This window comes from Cynocephalus volans, chromosome 18 (assembly GCF_027409185.1).
Source record: "Cynocephalus volans isolate mCynVol1 chromosome 18, mCynVol1.pri, whole genome shotgun sequence".
NCBI lineage: Eukaryota > Metazoa > Chordata > Mammalia > Dermoptera > Cynocephalidae > Cynocephalus > Cynocephalus volans.
Window position 1 is genome coordinate 9,650,655 of NC_084477.1, and position 21,154 is coordinate 9,671,808.

The 21,154-nt window shown below is 40.8% G+C and overlaps 1 protein-coding gene across 2 annotated transcripts; it reads left to right on the forward strand.

Moving 5' to 3' along the window:
* The first annotated feature begins 372 nt into the window (after positions 1-372).
* On the forward strand, positions 373-13,659 carry SDE2 (SDE2 telomere maintenance homolog). 2 transcript variants are annotated; one of them, XR_010022319.1, is made up of 8 exons: positions 373-570; positions 5,885-6,002; positions 6,980-7,091; positions 7,443-7,612; positions 8,408-8,522; positions 10,518-11,022; positions 12,585-12,690; positions 13,191-13,280. XR_010022319.1 is itself a non-coding variant. In XM_063082807.1 (7 exons), exons 1-7 carry the CDS (start codon positions 451-453, stop codon positions 13,410-13,412), a joined length of 1,362 nt encoding a protein of 453 aa, XP_062938877.1. In that variant the 5' UTR covers positions 377-450; the 3' UTR covers positions 13,413-13,659. The 2 variants fall into 2 exon arrangements, 1 of the variants encoding a protein (XP_062938877.1); XM_063082807.1 differs by lacking the exon at positions 12,585-12,690 and having other exon boundaries at positions 377-570; positions 13,191-13,659.
* Positions 13,660-21,154: the final 7,495 nt, after the last annotated feature.

A 21,154-nucleotide genomic window follows, 5' to 3' on the forward strand; every position in this document is an offset into this window, starting at 1 on the left:
CCCCACCCCCCGCAGGAGCCGTGACCTCCCAGGCCACCACTCTCCGCGACCCAAAAATAACCACACAGTGGAAGGAGCAAGGCCAAGGCCCGCCGAGCAGGGCGACCCAACACCCCCAGCTTATCGCACCTAACCGGAACGCCCGCCACCCCACCCCGCGCCGGCCCTTTATAGCCGGTCCCTCGAGCCCCGCCCTAGCAACTGCCCTAGCAACGCCTCGCCCGGGCGCTCGGCCGTCTTATCGGCCTCCGCCAGGCCCTTCCTGTTCCCCTCCCCCAGCCCGCGCCGCCCGGCCGCCCGGCTCACGTGACCCGCCCCAGGGGAGGGGAGGGGTGAGCGGAAGCGCGAGGGGCGGGGCGCCGAAGGGTGAGGCCGACGTCATCAAGACGCGTCGGACTAGTGGCGACGCCCGGCGTTCCGCGGAGACTGGAAATTCGACGGCGAGAGGAAATGGCGGAGGCTGCGGCGCTCGTGTGGATTCGGGGCCCCGGCTCCGGGTGCGAGGCGGTGCGGTGGGTCTCGGCTGCGTGCTCCGTACGGGATTTTATCCGTCGACACTGCCAAGATCGGGTGAGGATCGCGGTTCCTGGAAGGAAGGGGAAAGAGGCGGACAAGGGGCAGGGCTGGGTGCGGAGAGGGCATGGCCGGGCTGTGTCTGCTCTCTGGGGTTTTTCGTTCTAAGGCTGAGAGTTCAACAGTTTTAAGGCGATTCTGACCGATACCGAGACCTTACTTTTGTTTTGTGGTGATGGTGGTTTTGCCTCCCCACAGAAGGAGGTTAAAAAAAAAAAACCCCAAAACCAAAAAAACCCATTCCTGTTGCAGACGCGCAGTTCAGCCCTCAGAGACATTTTGGTTCTGTTTCTTCATCGGTAAATGAGGCAGTTGAACCAGATGACCTTTAAGACTCAAGTCCTTCCCTTCATATCACGGTTTGCGACGTGCATTTTGTGCAATGATCGCACAGCCCTGTTAGCTCCAACCTAGACGAGCATGTCATATCCAAACCCAGGCCATTCATCTGGTCGGGGCCAGGCTTCACACTTGTCCTGTTGAAGGCATGGGTTCTTAGGGCCTGTTATTTAAATGGTGTCTCTAATCATTTGGTGGTCTCATTTGAAGTTACGTGTGTGCTTTTATGTAGTTCCCAAGTAAGCAACCTTTTACCAACTAAACCTGCTCAGTCATCTAAAGAATTTAGTGGTCTCCCTGAGTCCAATTTTAATTTTGGCCTTGATCTAGGACTATGCTTTTCTTTGTAACCACCGCACCTCATCCGTGCTTCTCTAGGCTGTTTCTCCTGCTTGTTATTTATAAGCTTAACAAATGTTAACACTGCAGTGTAAACCAAATCTTTAAACAACTTGGAACAGTTCCATGAAGAAGCGATGTGTGTTTGTAAATAATGTGGGTTTTTTTCTAGCTTCCCCACATTTCTCCTACACTGCAATCCAGTCTAAAGGCTGTCAGCAAAACTGTTTTTGACCATCCAAATGAGAAAATATTTTCCAAAATAGTTGCATTTTGATATCTTTGACAATAACTCTTCTCTCATGAGTACAGTTTTCATACTCACTGACAGTGGTCCAAAAAAAATAGAATCTTAACTGTGAAGATGTTGGAAATAAGAATTTTAAAATAAGAAACAAGAAATATAAATGAGTAGATTGAGTGAGGTACTTAAGAAACATGACCATAAGCAAATATGAGTGGAAACACAAAACTTGCAAAACAGCATTTGATGAGATAATGGAATGAAAAAAATAGCTCAAATTCACACTGCTTTTAGAAACAATCATTCTGACACATGATAAAGTTAATGTTTGCTCCCACTGGGGGGGAAAAAAAAAGTCTGCCCTGCTGTTCGTCAGGCTTGGATAACAAACACGGATAAAGCCAGCTGTAAAGTTAATAGGAAATATTATTTCTCCCAAGGACGTGCTACAATGATGAAATGTCATAGTGACCCTCTTGAAAGCCCACTCTGCTTTCTTATTCTCTGAGAAACTTTGGTCTTTGCTGCTTGAATTATAAGAATGAAACCTTCCACTCTTGCCTTGAAGATCTAAGTCACTTTGCTATAGAGAAGCACTCTTGATTTCCCAACCCAGGTGCTGAGCTGCTGATTAGGGGTTTCTAAACATAACATCCCATGTTTATCTTAAGTTTGTAGTGCCAAGGAAGGAGGGGCCTGGGTCTACTTCACATTCCAGACCTGATTACACACAATCCTGCTTTGTTTTGAGCCTGTCAGAACACTGCTTTATTTAAATTTCACCTTGCCCTAAATCCTATAATGCTTCTTTTGTTGGTGAGACACCCCATGATTCCTCTAGTGTGCAGTTCCCCCTTGTTACAGTGAGTTAATAAATTCAACTTTAGTGGACTACAGGTTTGTCTCTGGTGGCCTTAGGCTGCTTGGACTAAGACACACATAATACTTTGTGCTTGAAGTGCGTTATAATACACTAATGGTTAAAGACAATTAAATTAATTCTAAATTTTCTTTTTCTTTTTTTCTACTAGTGACTTAATTGACAAGAATCTTAGTAGAAAATGCAATTTTGTAGGTCAGTTGTCTTGCTTAATAAGCAGTTCTGTTTGGAGATGCAGTGTGATGTATAATTTTTCTGGCTTCATATTAATGTCTTTTAAAATTTTAGGAATACCATACCCATTACACATACAAAATATTAAAGGAAACTAAAGTGGCTTTTAATTTATAAGCATTAAACAGATACGAAATGTATCACGTACCTCATTTAATATTCTCAACAACTCTTTAAGATAGACAGTATTTTGCAGACAAGATTAGTCTTTCATGTTAATCACTTCATTGCAGATAGCCTGAGCTCCCTTGCTCCTCTCTGCTGCCATCATATTTGCCTGGAAAGATGCCATTCAGCTTAAATCCAACTCTCCGCCTATTCTGCACTGGTATCTGGGCAGTAACAGTGGTAGGGAAACTCACACAGATCTTTTCACTATGCACAACCACCAGCCTTAGGGCTGCTTGGCAGTTCTGTGTTTCCCAAATCCAGAGTGGGCTTCTGCTGCTTTATAGAACTACTGAGAATTTTAATCCTTGTAGACTTCTGGGCAGCTGGACAGAATCTGGAGCTGCCTGGAACCTCGATCCACCTTCAGCAGGTTTGCTCATTTCCCCCAGGGGTTCACAGAAGTGTTTTTTGTGTATGCGGTGGTGTGAACAGGGTTGGGAAGCCATGTTAGTTCCTCACTCTTTCGCTCTCCTAGGTTGCTTTGTCACATCTTCACTCTTTAAATCCCCAACATGTCTTCCCTCCTGAGGCCCAGACTTTCTATTCGGTGAGAAAGTGTGAGCAGTAAAGAGAATTTCCTCCTTCTCACACCAGTGCCCCTACCTTCCTGCCACATATTCAGCCTTCTGTTGCTATGGGTGAGCTGTCCTCATTATTTTACACATATTTAGTAGTTATTTTCCACTCTGCACAGTATCCCTTCCCCCCCTCTCCTATTTAAACACTTATTTTAATGTTATTTCTCTCTCCCCTGCATTTTCCAGTGCTTTTTCCTCTTTACTGGAGCATTTCTACCAGTGTGCAAACATGAACCCACATCCCCTCTAGCTATCACCCATATTTTCTCTGGTTTTCTGTGCAGAAAAAAATTCTTGAACGTAGAACACTTTTTCTTTAGAACACATTCTAGTTAGGTTTCTGGGTCCATCACTCCAGCAGAACAGCTCTTATTCTCATAGTGTCTTCTGTGTTGCCACATCCAATGATCAGTTTCCACTTTTCATCTTACTTGGATTGTCAGTGTCATTTGGCGTGATTGGTCATTCCCCCCTCGACACACTTTTGTCATGAGGCCAGACATCACTGTCATTTCTCTTCCACCTCACTGCCCTCTCCTTTCAAGCCTCTTTCCCTAATTTCCCAATCTTGGAGTGGCCAGGGCTTAGTCTTCTGATCTTTCTTCTAATATGCTCCCCTCTCATCCAGGTGATTTCATCCAGTTACGTGGCTTCCAGTACCATTAATATGCAGACAGCTTTCAAATATAGATCTCCATCCCAGACCTCTCCCCTGAACTCCACATTTGTGTATCTGTCAGCTTACTCAACACCTCCACTTGGTTAATAGACATGTCAAACTAACTTGTCCAAAATGGGATGAATTTTTCCCCCAAAACTTCCTTTGCCATCCTAATATATCCTCTTTTCTCCCACTAGTCAAACCAAATTTTTTAAATCACCCCTAATTCGTCTATTGAGCTCATTCCCCATGTCCAGACCATTAGCAAATCGTGTTGTCTCTATTCTCAGAATCTTACGATTGCTTATCCCCTTCTGCCACTACCAGCCTGGTACAGCTAATCTTTATTTCTCACCTGGATTATCACAATAGCTTCTCACTGATTTCTCTGATTGTGTAGTCTTATTTTCAACTCAACAGCTAGAGTAATCCTTTAAAAGCATGACTTTGATTATCTCAATTTGTTCAAAACTCTACAATAATTGTATTCGGAGTAAAATCCAAAGTCCTTTCTCTGGTGTTTAAGGCCTTATTGCTCTTCTGTGCTTACATCACTCCAGCCACCTTGACCGTTTAGCTGTCCCTTGGATACTCTAAGCTTATTCTTGCTCAGGTCTTTGTGTTTGCTGTTGCCTCTATCTGGAATGCTGTTCCCCAGATAGCCACGTGGCTTGTTCCCTCACTTTCTTTAATTCTTTGCTCAAGTGTCACTTGATCATAGAGGCTTTCCTTGACTAGCTGTATAAAACAGGTCACCCCACACCCATCCACATATCCTCTCCCTTCTACTCTGCTCATCACCACTTGACATACTATACAATTTGTCCATTATTTGTCTTACCCCACTGGAAAGTAAGCGTCATGAGGCAGGGATTTTTGTTTTATTCACTGTAGTATTCCAACACCTTTTGAAAAGTATGTGGCAAGTAGTAGGCACTTAATATTTGCTGAATGAATAAATGATTCGCTTTGAAATAGCTGTGTGATGTGGTTCAGAATGAATTGTTCATAATTCCGTTTCAGGAAGATACCAATAATGCATTTTTCCTTTCCTATTGATGTTTAGGTCTCTTCATTCTTGACATTGTATCTTTTTATTATTTGATCTGAGAACTTGTGAAATATACAGAGTAGCGTTGGGAGTACTTGGTCTTTTGCGGTGATTGGCTGTAAGTCGGGGATGCTAGCAGAAGAGACAGCACTGGCTGCCCGCTGCTCTAAACATATTAAAGCTTACATGGTGCATTAAAAACCATACCCTTGTCTCCTCCCTTCCCCCCTCTTCTTCCTACCTATACTTTTCAGGATGTACATTGTCAGTTTTAAACTTGGGGACTACTCTCGATGTTCAGCTTGATTTTATCTGTTTAAAATGGGACTGCCAGAGTTATTGGCTCTGAGTCCTATGTAGCCTTCTTCCTTGACTCAGATTGGCTGTTAAAGAAGGAGAAAGAAGCAGTTTTTTTTTTTTTTTTTTTGTATTTTTAGTGACCGGCGCACCGGCCATTCCTATATGGGATCCGAACCCGCGGCGGGAGCGTCGCCGCGCTCCCAGCGCCGCACTCTCCCTAGTGCGCCACGGGCTCGGCCCCAGAAGCAGTTTTTATTTTCACCAAAAAGACAAGAGTGAAAGTTCTTCTGTATATCATGGTTAGGTAATATTAGGAAGAAATTATACCCAGAATGCATCATATGAAATGATTTTTTTCTTTTAGTGGTTTATATTTTCAGCTCAATATTTATTATTCGAATACACACTACCTGCTTGTAACTGGAGTAATAAAAAGATAAGAAGCTAGGTCCCTTCCTGTAAGAAACTTGTACTGTCTCATAAAAGGCATTAAAACAACGAATATTCCCTCTAGGATGTCCCAGTGGAATACTTCTTTGTGAAATGCAGTGGAGCACTCGTTAACACCAGTGACACAGTGCAGCATGGAGCTGTTTATAGTTTGGAACCCAGACTTCTCGGTGGAAAAGGAGGTAGGACGTGAATGTTGATTACTTAGTGTAACGCATTTGCAGTCTTTGGCCATATGTAATAAATTAACAAACTCCACGGACTCTGTAGTGTGCCAGCCTTGTTTTACCTTGTTTATTCCTTTATTTACTTGCCTGATTTTGAATGTTTTCTCTTTTATTCTTTTTATGGAAGAAATACTGTATGATACATACAGTTCCCACCTTCTCCAGCCAGATATCTCTGAGGGAACTTTCTAGGCTCTAAAACTTTGAGGAAGATTAGATGAACAGAGATGACCATATTCTGTCCAATTTGTGAAGAAAGAGATTTAAAACAATGAAATCTCCTCCTGCATTTATCAAGATTTTTGTCTTGCTATTGTAGTTCCAAGGGAGGTCTAAAGTCACCTTAGGAAACGCAGCTATTTACAGGTTGGGATAGATTAAGATCCTGGTTGCATTAACACATCTAAGAAGAGATAGAAACTAAAAGAGCAAAAACAGAATACAAACTGTTCTTGGTATTTCTCCTGGTGTGCTAACATGTCATCCTTAAGCTTTCTCAAAATCTAATGATTTGGTTTGGTTTTCAGAGAGCTGACTGTAATCATCTGCTGTTTGAAATTGTGTCAGTAAGAATGAAACATGTTATATCAGCCAGTGACAGCTTAAACTCACCTTTCCCTTTAAACTCGTTGAAAAATCTCACCATTTAATTTTTTTAGTACTTTTAATCTGGGAGTCTTGGGATCTCTGGCATTTGGTAAAGCCCTTTAAGTATCCCTGCTGTATAGGTATGATATTTCAGAAATATAAAATGAAGGGTGAATGGCATGGGGTTGAATCAGTCTTTTTACCTTTGCTATCTGGGTTAGAACCTTGATGTTTGTCTCCTTTTAAGAAAAGAAAGACAGTAGGGATCACCGTTAATCTTATATATTTGGCTTTTATTCATCCTTGAACACATTTTTAACCTTTCTCCAAATATATCTGCTCAGGTTTTGGATCTATGCTCCGAGCACTTGGTGCTCAAATTGAGAAGACAACCAATCGAGAAGCTTGCCGGGATCTCAGTGGAAGGAGACTACGAGACGTCAATCATGAAAAAGCGTAAGATGCCCACCTTTTTTGTTTTTGAAGAGAGGAACATACTTTCCTGTCGGTAGTCATTATACACGCACCATGCATAATCAGAAATGTAAACTTGGAAAAAAAAAAAAAAGAAATGTAAACTTGAAATATTTACACTCTAATTTATTGTTATCAGATTTAACCTTTTCCATAATTTAATAGTTATCTTTGGGTTTTAGTTAAGTCAATTACAGGGTGCTAGTAGTAAGCATGGCTCACCTTTCTGCGAGAATATCACAGTATGTGCGAGAGTGCATTCATTTGTCAGGAGGCAAATATATTACATAAAATGTAGCCGTTCAGTTACATCTCTTCCTCTCTCGTGCCCAGAATGGCCGAGTGGGTGAAACAACAAGCCGAGCGGGAGGCTGAGAAGGAGCAGAAGCTGCTGGAACGACTGCAGCGGAAGCTCGCCGAGCCCAAGCACTGCTTCGCCAGCCCCGACTACCAGCAGCAGTGCCACGAGATGGCTGAGCGTCTGGAAGATTCCGTCCTCAAAGGTGAGAAGGAGGATTCCTTAGTGTGGCCAGCAGGCACCCCTGACGCCAGCTGTTCCAGACTGCTCCACGCTGCACATGGAGAGCAGTTCTTTAGCTTTTGGGGGGTTACAGACATCTGAGATTCTGATGAAAGCCTTGGAACCTCTCCCCTCAAAAATGAACGCAATATATTTTTAAAAGGGAACACATACCCAAACAAGATTTGGCATACTTAGCTCCTGAATTCCATGGGGCTGTGGGCCCCAGGTAAGAATGCTTTTTGTGTTTGTGTTCAGGGATAAGCTGTCTTTAGGTGGTGTCTAGACCTTGTTGTATTTGCTGCCAGTTTTAGGTCTGTTATTTTTAATGGATTTTAATGAGAGTGATTCTCATTCACTTTTATTTTTAGCATCCAAAGTATTATGCCAGGCCTATTGTGGGTACAGTTGAATAAGAAGAACTCTTTTCCATCAAAAAAAAGTTATGACATAACAGGAAAAACACAGATGTGAGAAAATAGCTAACACAAGAGGGTGAATAATTATGTTTGGAAGAGAGCTGTATATGAACCGATCAGCCTCAGAGTTTCAAATTGGGCAGTGGTGCTTTAAGAATCTGCTTCCAAAACCAGAATGTTTATTATTTTAAATCTGCAAATTTGAGATTAATCTCATTGTACCCATACAAAGTTATGGTATATTAAGAAATTTAAATCTAGAACTTTATATTGCAGCTCTTTTTGCAATCCATATTACTTATACTTTCTTTAAATTCAGTCCTGATAGTAGAAACTGAGTTGTTAAAATTTCTGGTTAGGTATGCAAGCTGCCTCCAGCAAGACGGTATCAGCAGAAATGAATGAGAACTGGAAACGGCCCAAGAAATCAAAAACAGACAGAGGAGCCAGTGCAGCAAAGAGGAAATGCTTTTGGTAAGTTTCGTTTTCATTCCAAATTATTCTTTGAGAACTGACATGATATATTTCCTTCTTGTCCATCTGGCATAAACACGTTTTTAAGTAATGTCTGAGGGGAGCTCAGAAAATGTTCAGAGTGTTTTAGTCTTCAGGCTTTAGGGATTGTCACATTATACAAATGAGGTGCTTCAAAAAGTTTGTGGAAAAATGAAAAGATAATATGAATCTTCCCATTAACTCTTTTAAGAACCTCGTACTAGTAAATAGTTCCTACTATGAGCGCTACCAATAGAATCTATTGGATAATTTATTTCTGTACAGTGAAATATCACATAAAAATAGCTTCATATTTAAATTACTTTTTTGGTGTTGAAAGAGTTAACTTTCAAACATTCCACATGGAAGTCAAGCTATACTTTCCAGTTTGTTCTGTTTTCTCTGGTTTTTCACGGTCATCACTGAGGTCTTTGGTCCCTTTGCCAGACCTCTGTGGGTGAAAAGCACAACAGTTCCTTCTCCTGTCTAGTCTCCTGCTGGTTCTCTCCCCCTCCTAGTTGGTCCTCTGGTTGCCAGCTCAGTTCCCTTGGGCCAAGTTCTAGAAAATGATAAGTGCAAGTGGATCTTGCTTCCTTGCTGGCCTCCCTTTTGGGGATAGAAAGATAATTATTAACCAAAGATCATGTAACTCTGAGTTCAGTGTAGAATTCTATGTGTTCTTTCTGAAATGGGAATTAAATGTTCCTGAAAGAAAGGGAGTAGCATTACCTTTGTTTTTTTAATTTTTAAAATTACTAGGTTTATTTAAAAAAATTAAATAAATGGGGCTGGCCCACGACTCACTCGGGAGAGTGTGGGGCTGATAACACCAAGGCCATGGGTTCGGATCTAGGGATGGCCAGTTAGCTCACTTGGGAGAGTGTGGTGCTGACAACACCAAGTCAAGGGGTAAGATCCCCTTACCAGTCATCTTTAAATAAATAAATAAAATAAAGTCAGGTTTATTGAGGTATAATTTATGTACATAAAAGTCACCCTTTTTGGCTGATCAGTTCGCTGAGTTTTGAAATCTATAGTGTATAGTTATGTAACCACCACCACAGTCAAGGTATAGAGTGTTTTCATCACCCTAGATAGTTCTCATGTTCCCCCTTGTAGTTAATTCTCTTCCTCTACCCCCAGATCCTGGCAGCCACTCATCACCAGTGTGATACTTTTCCTATGGTTTAGTCTTTCCTAGAGTGTCATATGGCCTTTAGTGTCTGGCGTCTTTCACTTGGCATAATGTTTTTAAGATTCATCAATGGTGGGCTAGCCGGTTAGCTCACTTGGTTAGAGTGTGGTGGTTATAACACCAAGCACCAAGGTCAAGGGTTCCAGTCCCCATACCAGCCAGCTGCAAAAAAAAAAAAAAGGACTCATCTTTGATATTATTGCTGAATATCATTGCATGGTATGGACATACCACAATTTATTGATCCTCCATTTGATTAACATTTGGGTAGTTTCCAGTTTGGGGTGATGGTGAATAAAGCATAGGATTTTCTTTGTAACTTTGTTATCTAATTTCTAACAGTCAAAAGTAATGTAATATGGGGGAAAAAGTTTTAAGCAAAATCAATTTTGTTTTAAGAGATTCATGACTTTATATTTTTCATTTCATTATTATTATTATTAATTTTTTTTGGCTGCCAGCCAGTAAGGGGAACTGAACCCTCGACCTTGGTGTTGCAAGGCTGCACTCTAATCAGTTGAGCTAACCGACCAGCCCAGATTCAGAGCTTTAAGAAAGAGACCCTCTTGAATCGTTGAGATGGTTGGTTTCAGTCTCATTGAAATTTTTTTCTTTCTGTTTATACATGTTCTGGAATATCTTTTTCTAAAATTTACCTACTCTCCCTCTCAAGCTAACAGATACTTTTCTTCAGACAGAGTCTGTTTCCTGGACAAACTGCAACTGTGTCTTAAGGAGAAGTTGTAAATGGTGTTAAACCTTTCCATTGCTTCTGGCAGGTTGGACATGGAAGGACTAGAGACTGTGGGGGTGTCCAGCTCTGAGAGCTCGGATGACGACACTGAAGAAGGACCTGGTCCTTCAGGACTGAGCTTCCATGCCCCGAAAAATGCCAGTGACAGGGTTGAGATGGTGGCCGAATTTCCCAGTAGTTCTCAGAGGGTGAGAGTATTGAGAGCAGACACTGGATCACCAGAAAACCCACAGGTCCCAGCGACTGGCTGTGGGAAGGGTATTTCAGAAGACTCCAGTGCCGAGCCTGGAGAGGCGTGTGCTGTAGAGCACGGGGAGAGGAAGATGGTTATAGAAACAGAGGAGACCCAGGAGAAAAAAGAGGCAGAGGGCAGAGGACCCATAGAAGAGGAAGCAGCTGGGGACGGGCTGAATAAGGATAAAGAGACAAAAGAAATGACTGATGGGGAAGGAGCTGCCAAGGTGGCACCTGGAGAAGACAGGGAAAACGTTCCTGTGGTCAAACTGGAGGAAAGCCAGGCAGGAGACACAGTAAGTAATTTTTTTGGTTGATGTCTAGAGCCAAATCAGTTGATTCTCCACAATAAGTCATTAAAATGAAAATGTGCTTTTTCCCATCAGCTGCTTAGTGAAAGTCTCATTTAATACTAAGAAGTTAGATGATGGCAAAGCTTGCCTGTCCCCCCCAAAAAAGATTCTTTTTTAGCTCTGGAATTTATACTATTTTGCCACTAGGTGGTGTTCTTTGTTCCGTGTCATAAATTCTAAAGTGCACATTTTTCACATTTTAGCATCGCTGAAATCAATGTATTTCATATTACATTTTAATTAGTGCTGTTTATTCTTTCTTAATAATACATACAATTAAGGGGGTATGTGAGGGGTCTTCAAAATTTTGTTCATGGAATGATTTTTTTTTGGTTACTGTTTTACATTTTATTTATTTTTTTATTCATATTTTCTTTTAATTCTATTTTTCCACAAAATTTTTGAAGTACCCTTATATTACGACAGATGGCATTTTACATTTGATGAAATGAGCTCATTTTTCCTATCACTAAATCACTACTCTTTTTTATTTTTTTCCTCGTCTGAGATACAGTTTGAACAATAAGTGTCAACTGGGTAAGAAGATCTTTCCTATGATGATCATTAAATCTTTTTTTTTTTTGGCCACTGTCCAGTGCAGAGATTGAACTGAACCCTGGACCTTGGCATTATCAGCACCTGCTCTAACCAACTGGGCTAACCGGCCAGCCCTTATCATGAAATATATAAGTCCCACATTCAGCCTTTTTGAAAAGTCATTTTCATTTGTACATATTCCCTCAAATAGTTGATTATTCACTATCTTCAGTGGACTGACTTCCAACAAAAATCTTTAATGTTTAGTTTTTGATCTAATGGTTTGCTCTTTAGAATAGGTGGAACCTAAACTATGTGTTTTCCTTTGATAAACACAAAGCCCATCATTTGTTTAACCAGAACCTTCCCCTACCTCCAGTAACTAAGCAGAAATGTATAGATTGCCCTTTTTGGAAAGAATATTGGAATCTTTTATGCTAAGGGCTTTAATTTGATCCTTACACCATCTCTGGAGTTGTAAACATGTAATTTTATGTTACATGTGCACATTAGGGGCTTTATCTTGACTGTGAAGTCTTGGGAAAATGAATGAACAGTAGAAAAAAACCTGATATTTGATGTTCATTGTTAACCATGACAATTTTGTTCTTGGTGTTGTAATAATAGCTGTTGTGTTCGTAACAACCACGTGTGATTCTTCAAAGACACATAAGTGGTATTTTATTATGTGGCCATAAATAACAAAGCCAAGGTTCACTCCGAAATCTATCAAAATAGATTTAAAAAAAAAAAAACCCAAATCTAAGATCAACTAGAAATATAAAGAGTCTGCCCCCAGAGCTCTTTAATATTTAAAAAAATAACACTGAGAGAGAGAATTGTTCTTTGAATATATTTTTTTTTAAGTGAATTTTTTAGATGTGAACATTTTTATTCTTTGTAGGGCATTCATCATTAGAAGTATCTAACTTTTCTTTTTTTTTTTTTGGTGGCTGGCCGGTATGGAGAACCGAACCCTTGACCTTGGTGTTACAAGGCTGCACTCTTACCCACTGAGCTAACCAGGCATCCCAGAAGTATTTAATTTTGCCTTAAAGTGTGTACACCTACTTGGTGGGTACAACAGTGACAAGTCTATAGAGCAGCATTTAAATCTATTGAGTTATACAAGTGGGGACTCTTGACAGTCTTAATTATTCAATTAGAATAGAAAGCATTAAGATTATGGAATTAATAGATTCAGAGATATGAGAATAATTAAAATTAAGCTTTTTAGGGTGCCTGCTCTTTTCTGTGTTAGTAGTGTGGGTTAGGCTGGGTATATTTTACTGTTTAGATTTTTGCTGGAAAAATAATGTTAATCTGTTCAGGAATCCTCTACTCCTGTGACTGTTCTGAATACTTGTTTCTAAATATATAGGTAAAAAGTTAGTTTATTAATTATGCGTATTGAGAATGCATATGGAATAACATCTAGATAATTATTAAAACTCAGTAGAAAGATATGGCAAATTAAATGAAAATTCCTTAAAAAATAAAATGTAGTTGATATTAAAGAACGTCTTTATTCAGAGGAAGGAACCTGCTTTCAATATTTTCTTTTTTTCCCTCAGCTTATCGGTCAGGAGACTATAGATTTGTTAGCATTCGACTCTGTTGCGGAACTGGAGTTGCTGGGTTTGGAGAAGCTTAAGAGTGCACTGATGGCCCTTGGCCTGAAATGTGGGGGCACCCTGCAGGAGCGCGCAGCACGACTCTTCTCCATCAGAGGACTGGCAAGGGAGCAGATCGACCCAGCTTTATTTGCCAAGCCTTTGAAAGGGAAGAAGAAATGAGTTTCATCAGAGCTCATTTTCTATTTCTTTGTAGTCTAGCACTTAAAACCTGCGTAATGTGGGCTCTTGGCCAATATTCCTCTTGATATTAAAAGCTAACTTTTTAATAGCCCAATTCTAACTATCCCCTTTCTCGTGATTATATTTATAGAATTAATGTGTGAAACCATCTGGGCCTGAAGTTTTCTGTATGAGAATGTTTTTTAATTATAAATTTAATTTCTTTAATAAATACAGCTATTCCTTATATTAGTTCATTTTCTGCCACTGATAACTGGGTAATTTATTAAGAAATGAAATTTATTTCTTATAGTTTTGGGGGCTGGGAAGTTCAAGGTCCAGGGGGTGCATGTAGTGAGGGCTGCCTTCTTGGTGGGGAGTCTCTGCAGAGTCCTGGGGCTAAGCAGGTAGTCATGGTGGAAATCACAAGAGCATTTCCATACACTTAGCTTCCCTCATAAATAAAGCCCCCAGTCTACTTCCTGATCACCCATTAATCCATGAATGTTCTCATAAGCCAATTGCCTCTTCAGGGCCCCACCTTTCAAATACCGCAGTCAGATCTCCCACCCTCTTAACACTGTTACAATGGGGATTAAGCTTCAGTGAGTTTTGGGGGGACATTCAAGCTATAGCAGTGCTGTTCAGATTTTTGTTTTCATCTTGTCACTTAGGTAAGTTTTCAAGGAATTTATCTATTTGACTCAAGTTGTCAGATTTGTAGATACGAAATTATTCATAATAGTTCCTTCTTATCCTTTTAATGTCTGTAGGACCTGGGGCGATAACTTCTTTTTCATTCTGATACTGGTAATTTCTGTCTTCTTTCCTGATCAGTCTGGCAAGGGGTTTATCAGTTTTGTTGATCTGCTTTTCAAAGAACCAACTTCGGACTTTAATTTTTCATTGATTTCTGCTCTTTATTATTTCTTATCTTCTACTTAGCTTGGTTTTTGCTCTTTTTTTCTTTAGCTTCTTAAAATAAGTCTTCAGTGATTGCTTTTAGACTTTTTTCCTAATATAAATATTTAAAACTATAAGATTTCCTTTAAATACTACTTTTTTTTTTTTTTTAAAGATGACCGGTAAGGAGATCTTAACCCTTGACTTGGTGTTGTCAGCACCACACTCAGCCAGTGAGCGAACCGGCCATCCGTATATGGGATCCGAACCCGGGGCCTTGGTGTTATCAGCACCGCACTCTCCCGAGTGAGCCACGGGCCGGCCCTTTAAATACTACTTTAGCTGTATCTCGAGAAATTTAATATGTTGTATTTTCATTATCATTCAGTTCTAAATATTTTCTAATTACCTCTGTGAATTCTTTGACCCATGGATCATCTAGAAGTATGTTGCCTGATTAGCAAATTTTGTTTTTTCCCCTAAATATCTTGTTACTGATTTCTACTTTAATTTTATTGAGGTCAGAAAATATCTTCTTTATGATTTCAGTCCTTTTAGTTTTATTGAGACTTGTTTTATGACCCAGTATATGGTCTGTCTTGGTCAATGTAGAGTAAGTGGGCTGGCTGGTTAGCTCAGTTGGTTAGAGTGTGATGCTGATAATACCAAAGGCCAGGGTTCGATTCCTGTACCCAGCAGCCACACACACACACACACACACACACACACAAAAGTAAATATTCTGAATTATTGAGTAAATATGTTCTGTAATATTAATTAGATTAGGTGGTTGATAGTGTTCTGATCATCTATGTCTTTACTGATTTTTTGTTATGTGCTGAGAGGGTGTTAAAATCTTCAGTTGTGATGGTGTTAATTATCTATTTTCTTTCCTTCTATCAATTTTTGCTTCATATTTTTTATTTTTTAATGTTTTTATTGAATCATACTTGATTATACATATTTTTGGGGTGCAATGTTGACATATGTTGATCAAATCAATATTACTAGCATATATATTGTTACAAAGCATACTTATTTATGCCCCTTGTCCAGTCACTCCCTGTCCCCCTCTCCCTCCCCCCTCCCCCCTAATTACCCTAGATTTCTTCTCTCCTTCTGAAAGATAGTGGTTACTCTGTTGATTTGTTGCCTAGATGATCTGTCCAATGCTGAGAGGTGTGATCAGGTCCCCCAATATTATCATAGAGCAGATGCTTCTTCTGTCACTCTGGAATGAGCATTGTGGAGAGAGGCATCCTCTTCTTTTCTTTGGTCTCTGCCGGTGACTCTCCTTGTGTCAGTGCACGCCAGTGGCTGGCAGACCATCTGCACAGTGGTTGTGGCAGCTAGTCGCTTTCATGGCAGCCATGGTTATTGTGGTGGCTGTGGTGGGCCACCCACATGGAGGTGATGTTTTGGGCCTGCTCCTTACCTAATCGGTGGTGGCAATGGCGGTGTGCCTGGTTGTGGGAGGGGGTCCAGTCCCTGGCTCCATGCCTCAGGGCCCTGGGTGGGACCCCTGGCACTGGTGGTGTGCCTGGTTGTCCCCCCTTTCTGGCTTGATAGCCCAGGGGACTTCTGGGCCTTCTAGATGTTATAGGTGTTCTTTGGTGAAATAAAACCTTTACAAGTTAATATCAAACTTTGTCTCTGGTTGTGGGTACTCTGTTTTTTCTTTCACTTCTGTGTTGGATTATTTGCTGTTTTCACCACTTAAACTCTGTGCTGGAACTAATTTGTTGTCCTTTGCTTACTTCTAAAGTGGGGCAACTTCCTGTGGGGACCAGTACTTGAGTTCTGTGGTTGAGCTAAATTGCTGCTTTGCTGTTGATTTCCTGGGGAAGGTTTTTTGTGCAGCAGCTCAGCTTTTAATGGTTGACTTTATAGGAGTTCTGGGTTTAGTGAAACCCAGTGCACCTGGGTTGTGTAGAAACACTGGTCTGGGCCTCTTTTCATCAAACTGCACTCAATGCAATCCTATATTCCTGAGCAGTCTCCTCTGAGGGGTCCTGCACTGATTGGGGGGCAGATTGGCTATCCTTGCTGTGTCTCAGTGTTCTCCCAGTGGGCCCATCTCCCCCCACCACCCATGCAGCAATCACTTCCCATGGGACAGGCTATATGCTGGTCCCTTGTGATGACTCACCAGCCTCTGAGTGGCTCCTTTTTCTCAGTTGTTCTGGGTCCTCACTCCTATGTGAGTCCATGCGGGCCACCAAGGCCCTCTTCTCCCCTGCCACCTCCAAGCAATTCCATCCAAAGGGCATAGCTACAGCTTTTGCTGGCTCCTGCTCCATGTGCTCAGCAGTTCCAGTGGCAGGGGCTCAAAACGGTTCGAGTGGTTTTTTCTTTCTCTCATCGTGGCTTCTCCTGCCTTCATGCACTCCGTAGGTCTCTCCTCCTCTTCCCCTGAGCTCTAGCAGCCCCAGCTTGGCTGTTGTTGCTTTTTTATAGTTGTAAATTGCTTGATTTGTGGGAGAGAGTGACACTGGGGACTGTCTGTTCTGCCATCTTGACCAGAAGATTTTCGCTTCATATTTTGGAGCTGACTTTTTAGGATATTTTATGTCCTCCTAATATATTGACCATTTTATCATAATGAAATTTCCCTCTTCTTTTCTGGTAATACTTCTTAGTTCAAAATCACTTTATCTGATGTGAATATAGCCCCTCCAGCATTCTTATGCTTACTGTTTGCACAATATTCCTTTTTCTATTCATTTACTTTCTCCCTCTCTCTTTCTAAAGTGGGTTTCATGTAGACAGTATATACAGTCATGCATCGCTTAAATCTGGGGATATATTCTGAGAAATGCCTCCTTAGGCGATTTTGTTGTGCAAACATCATACAGTGTATTTACAAAAACCTAGATGATATAGTCCATTGCTCCTAGGCTACAAACCTGTACAGCATGTTAATGTGCTGAATGCTGTAGGCAATTGTAACAATGGTAAGTATTTGTGTATCTAAACATATCTAAACATAGAAAAAGTACAGTACAAATAAAGTATAAAAGATAAAATGGAAGGCTGGTCCGTGGCTCACTCGGGAGAGTGTGGTGCTGATAACACCAAAGCCACAGGTTCGGATCCTATATAGGGATGGCTGGTTCGCTCACTGGGTGAGCGTGGTGCTGACAACACCAAGTCAAGGGGTAAGATCCCCTTACCGGTCATCTTTAAAAAAAAAAAGATAAAAATGGTACACCTTGTAAAGGGCACTTACCACGAATGGGGCCTGTAGGACTGGAAGTTGCTCTGCGTGAGTCAATGAGTGAGCGGTGAGTGAACGGGAAGCCGAAGGACGTTACACACTGTAGACGTTATAAACACTGTACACCTAGGCCACACTTAATTTATTTAAAAAATATTTTCTTCAATGATAAATTCACCTTAGATTTACTGTTTTATAAACTTAAAACATGTTTTTAACTTTTTGACTCTTGTAATAACATTTAGCTGAAAACACACATGTACAGCTGTATGAAAATATTTTCTTTATATTCTTATTCCATAAGCTTTTTCAACTTTAAAACTTTTTTGCTTTTTAATTTTTTTTACTTGTTTAACTTTTTTCCTAAAAGCTAAGACACAAACACACAGCCTAGACCTGCACAGGGTCAGGATCGTCAGTATCACTGTGTTCCACGTCCACAGCTTGTCCCGCTGGAGGGCCTTCAGGGGCGGTAACACGCATGGAGCTGTCATCTGTGACAACAATGGCGTCTTCTGTGAAGGACCTGCCTGAGGTCGTTTTACAGTGAATTTTTTTTTTTTATAAGTAGAAGGAGTACACTCTAATGACAAAAAGTACAGTATAGCAAATACATAAACCAGTAACAGTCGTTCATTATCAAGTATTTTGTACTACCCATAATTGTATGGCTGTACTTTTATAAGATTGGCAGTGCAGTAAGTTTTCACCAGCGTCACTACAAACGTAAGTAATGCGTCTCTCTACAGCATTAGGTCGGCTATAACATCACTCGGCAATAGGAAGTTTTCAGCTCTGTTACAATCATAATGGAACCACCATCATACATGTGGCTTGTCATTGACCAAAACATCATTATGTGACTGTACCTGGGTCTTGCATTTTTATCTATTCTGCCTCTACCTTTTTTATCTTTTTGGTGGCTGACCTTTAGGGGGATCTGAACCCTTGACCCTGGTTTTATCAACACCGCGCTCTAACCAACTGAGCTAACCAGGCAGCCTCTACCTTTTAATTAGAGTGTTTATTAACATTAAATGTCATTATATAGTTAGACTTAGGTCTAACATTTCACTTTTTCTGTGAGATGGATTAGTTGATTGTTTTAGAATTGCATTTTAATTTATTGGCTTTTTAGCTATATTCTCTTTCAGCATGTAATTTCTCTAGTGGATGCTCTAGAGATCACCTCATAAAATCTCAATTTTTCATTCTACCTAGAGTTAATGTACCACTTCATGTAAAATGTAGCAATCTGGCAACTATATAGTTCCATTTACCATCCTTGTCTTACATATATTAAATCTATATATGTTATAAGCCCTTTAATGTGTTATAATTTCTGCTTTAAATCATTTATTTTGAAGAAATTAAGAAGATAAAATAAATCTTTTGTACTTATCCACATATTTATCATTTCTGATATTCCTCATTCTTTCTTGAAAATTGTTTCCCTTCAGCCTGAAGAACTTCCTTCAGCATTTTTGCAGCCCAGGTCTGCTGACAGCAAATTTGTTTTTTGGTTTTTTTTTTTTTTTTCTTTTTCCTTTTCATCACTTGAAAGATCTTGTGCCATTGTCTTCGGGCACAAATCTGATGAAAAGTCCATAGTTACTCAAATAATTCTTCCCTTTAGATAAGGTATCTTTTTCTTTGGCTGCTTTCAGGTGTGCCTACGTGCAGTTTTCAATATCTTAGAGTTTGGTGAACTTCTTGGCTCTGTGAATTTACACCATTAATCACATTTGGGAAAATTTCAGTCATTATTTCTTCCGCTCTTTTTCCTGTCCTGTGTTTTCTCTCTCTCCTGAGACCGAATTACAAACATGCTAAACCTCTGTACAGTCCCTTAAGTCCCTGAGTCTGTGTCTTTTTTCTTTTTTTCCCAAACATTTCTCTTCTTCAGATTATATAATTTCTGATATAGCCAGGTCGATGGAGTCCTTAAGCCGAAGGTGCCTATTGTAGGACTCCAGCATCTCTCCAGAATGGGCCTGCCTTAATACCTCTGCTGTGCTCATCGGCTAGAAAGAGTCCCCAGGAAGTGTGGCCTAGTTGTGACCCTGGTGGCTCCAGAGGTCAACCATACTTCCCACAGCAGGAGATCTGAGAGGTTGCCACAGCATGTTTTTCTGTTGCTTAAGGATGATTATTTTTCTCGTTTGGGTAGTTGAAAACAGTTTTCTTCAAATTATACGGGTGCCTGTTCAGATCTTAAAAAGCATACTCCATGGAAGAAGGGGAAAGTTTAGATCTAGTGGAGGTTTGCTTTGCGAGATGAGAGGTTCACCTTCAGGAGAGCCCAAAGAATCTCTTCTGCATTTTGGAGGCAAAAAGTTGGCTGGGCCAGCGCTGCTTTCTTGTCGCCTGGTTATCCTGGTTGCTGTCCTCCAGCTGTGCCTGTGCTTTATTTAACACAGAAGTGTGAGCAGCCCTTGCTCTGCTCCTCACAGGCAAATGGACCTTGACTGGCAAAATAAAAAGACCATAATTCTGTAATTGCGCCTCTCTTATAGCATTAAGGGCTGGAAGTAAGGAGGTTTGCACCGAGCAGAAACTGACCATCTTGCCACTCACTGGCCCACGCGTGGGGGTGTTAAGGGGCTTTCGCCCCATATTTGATTTGGAGATAGCTACGTCCCTCCTTCCTCGGTTTCTAATGCTGATACTGAATTTCCTCATTATATTCCTTTTGTCGCTTCAAATGGGAGTTTGCAAGAGGTAGTTAAATAAATATGCTCAGGTTACCATCTTAAACCAGCATCTGTTGGTGATTTTTCACGGGTTTTTCTTCTTTGGTGGCTGGCTGGTACAGGGATCCAAACCCCTGACCGTAGTGTTATAACATCGCTCTGTAAGATTTTTCAAGGCTAAAAGTGCTGCCCCCTCCCCCCACACACCAGAAAGTTCAGTAACTCAACACCAGTTATTAACAATTCTAGGCTGGTTCTGATCAAAATCATGAAAGTATTGGCTGTTAAACTTCATGGTACTAGGTGTGTGTCTGAACTAGAATGTGGGAAAGGGTATTATGGAATTCAGGTGGCTCTGTGTCACACAGGCTGTGGCTGTAAGCCACCTGCCTATTGGCCTGTTTCTGGGAGGGACATCTGATTCAGGCAGTGAATTGATGTGAAATTTTAAAATGCTCTTCGGTGTTACTTTTTCTTTTTATTCACCTCCATAAGGTTGCCTTTGAAAAAAACTGAAGTTTGGGCTCTATGAAATGAGCCTGCATCCAAACCATTCATAGATCACTGATTCAGGGTCACTCGCAAGACTTTGGGGCCACACCGGCATGGCCCTGGGCCCCACATGATACTGGTGGGCTGAATCAAAGTATTTGTAGTGGCCATAAAATGACTTCAGTTTTCCCTGGAATATAGGCTAAGTGGTGTGATGGGCTTTAGGGCAGGGCTTTACAGCCACTGATCTGGGTCTAAATCATGATTTTTTTTCCACTTTCTAATAGTATTTCCTCAGACTAGCTCCATAAACTTTCTGAGTATTAGTTCCCTAGTCTTACTATGAAAGGGGTAATGATATCTACTTTTAGAGTTGTTAGGATTAAGTAAAATAATATCTAAGGCACTTAGCACAGGGCGTGGCAATTGTAGTTTTT

Excerpts from the sequence above, each read along its gene's own strand:
- SDE2 (XM_063082807.1), top strand. The coding sequence starts at position 451 with ATGGCGGAGGCTGCGGCGCTCGTGTGGATTCGGGGCCCCGGCTCCGGG. Across the intron at positions 7,613-8,407 it reads GGAAGATTCCGTCCTCAAAG|GTATGCAAGCTGCCTCCAGC; the intron begins GTGAGAAGGAGG and ends ATTTCTGGTTAG. Across the intron at positions 8,523-10,517 it reads GCAAAGAGGAAATGCTTTTG|GTTGGACATGGAAGGACTAG; the intron begins GTAAGTTTCGTT and ends TGCTTCTGGCAG.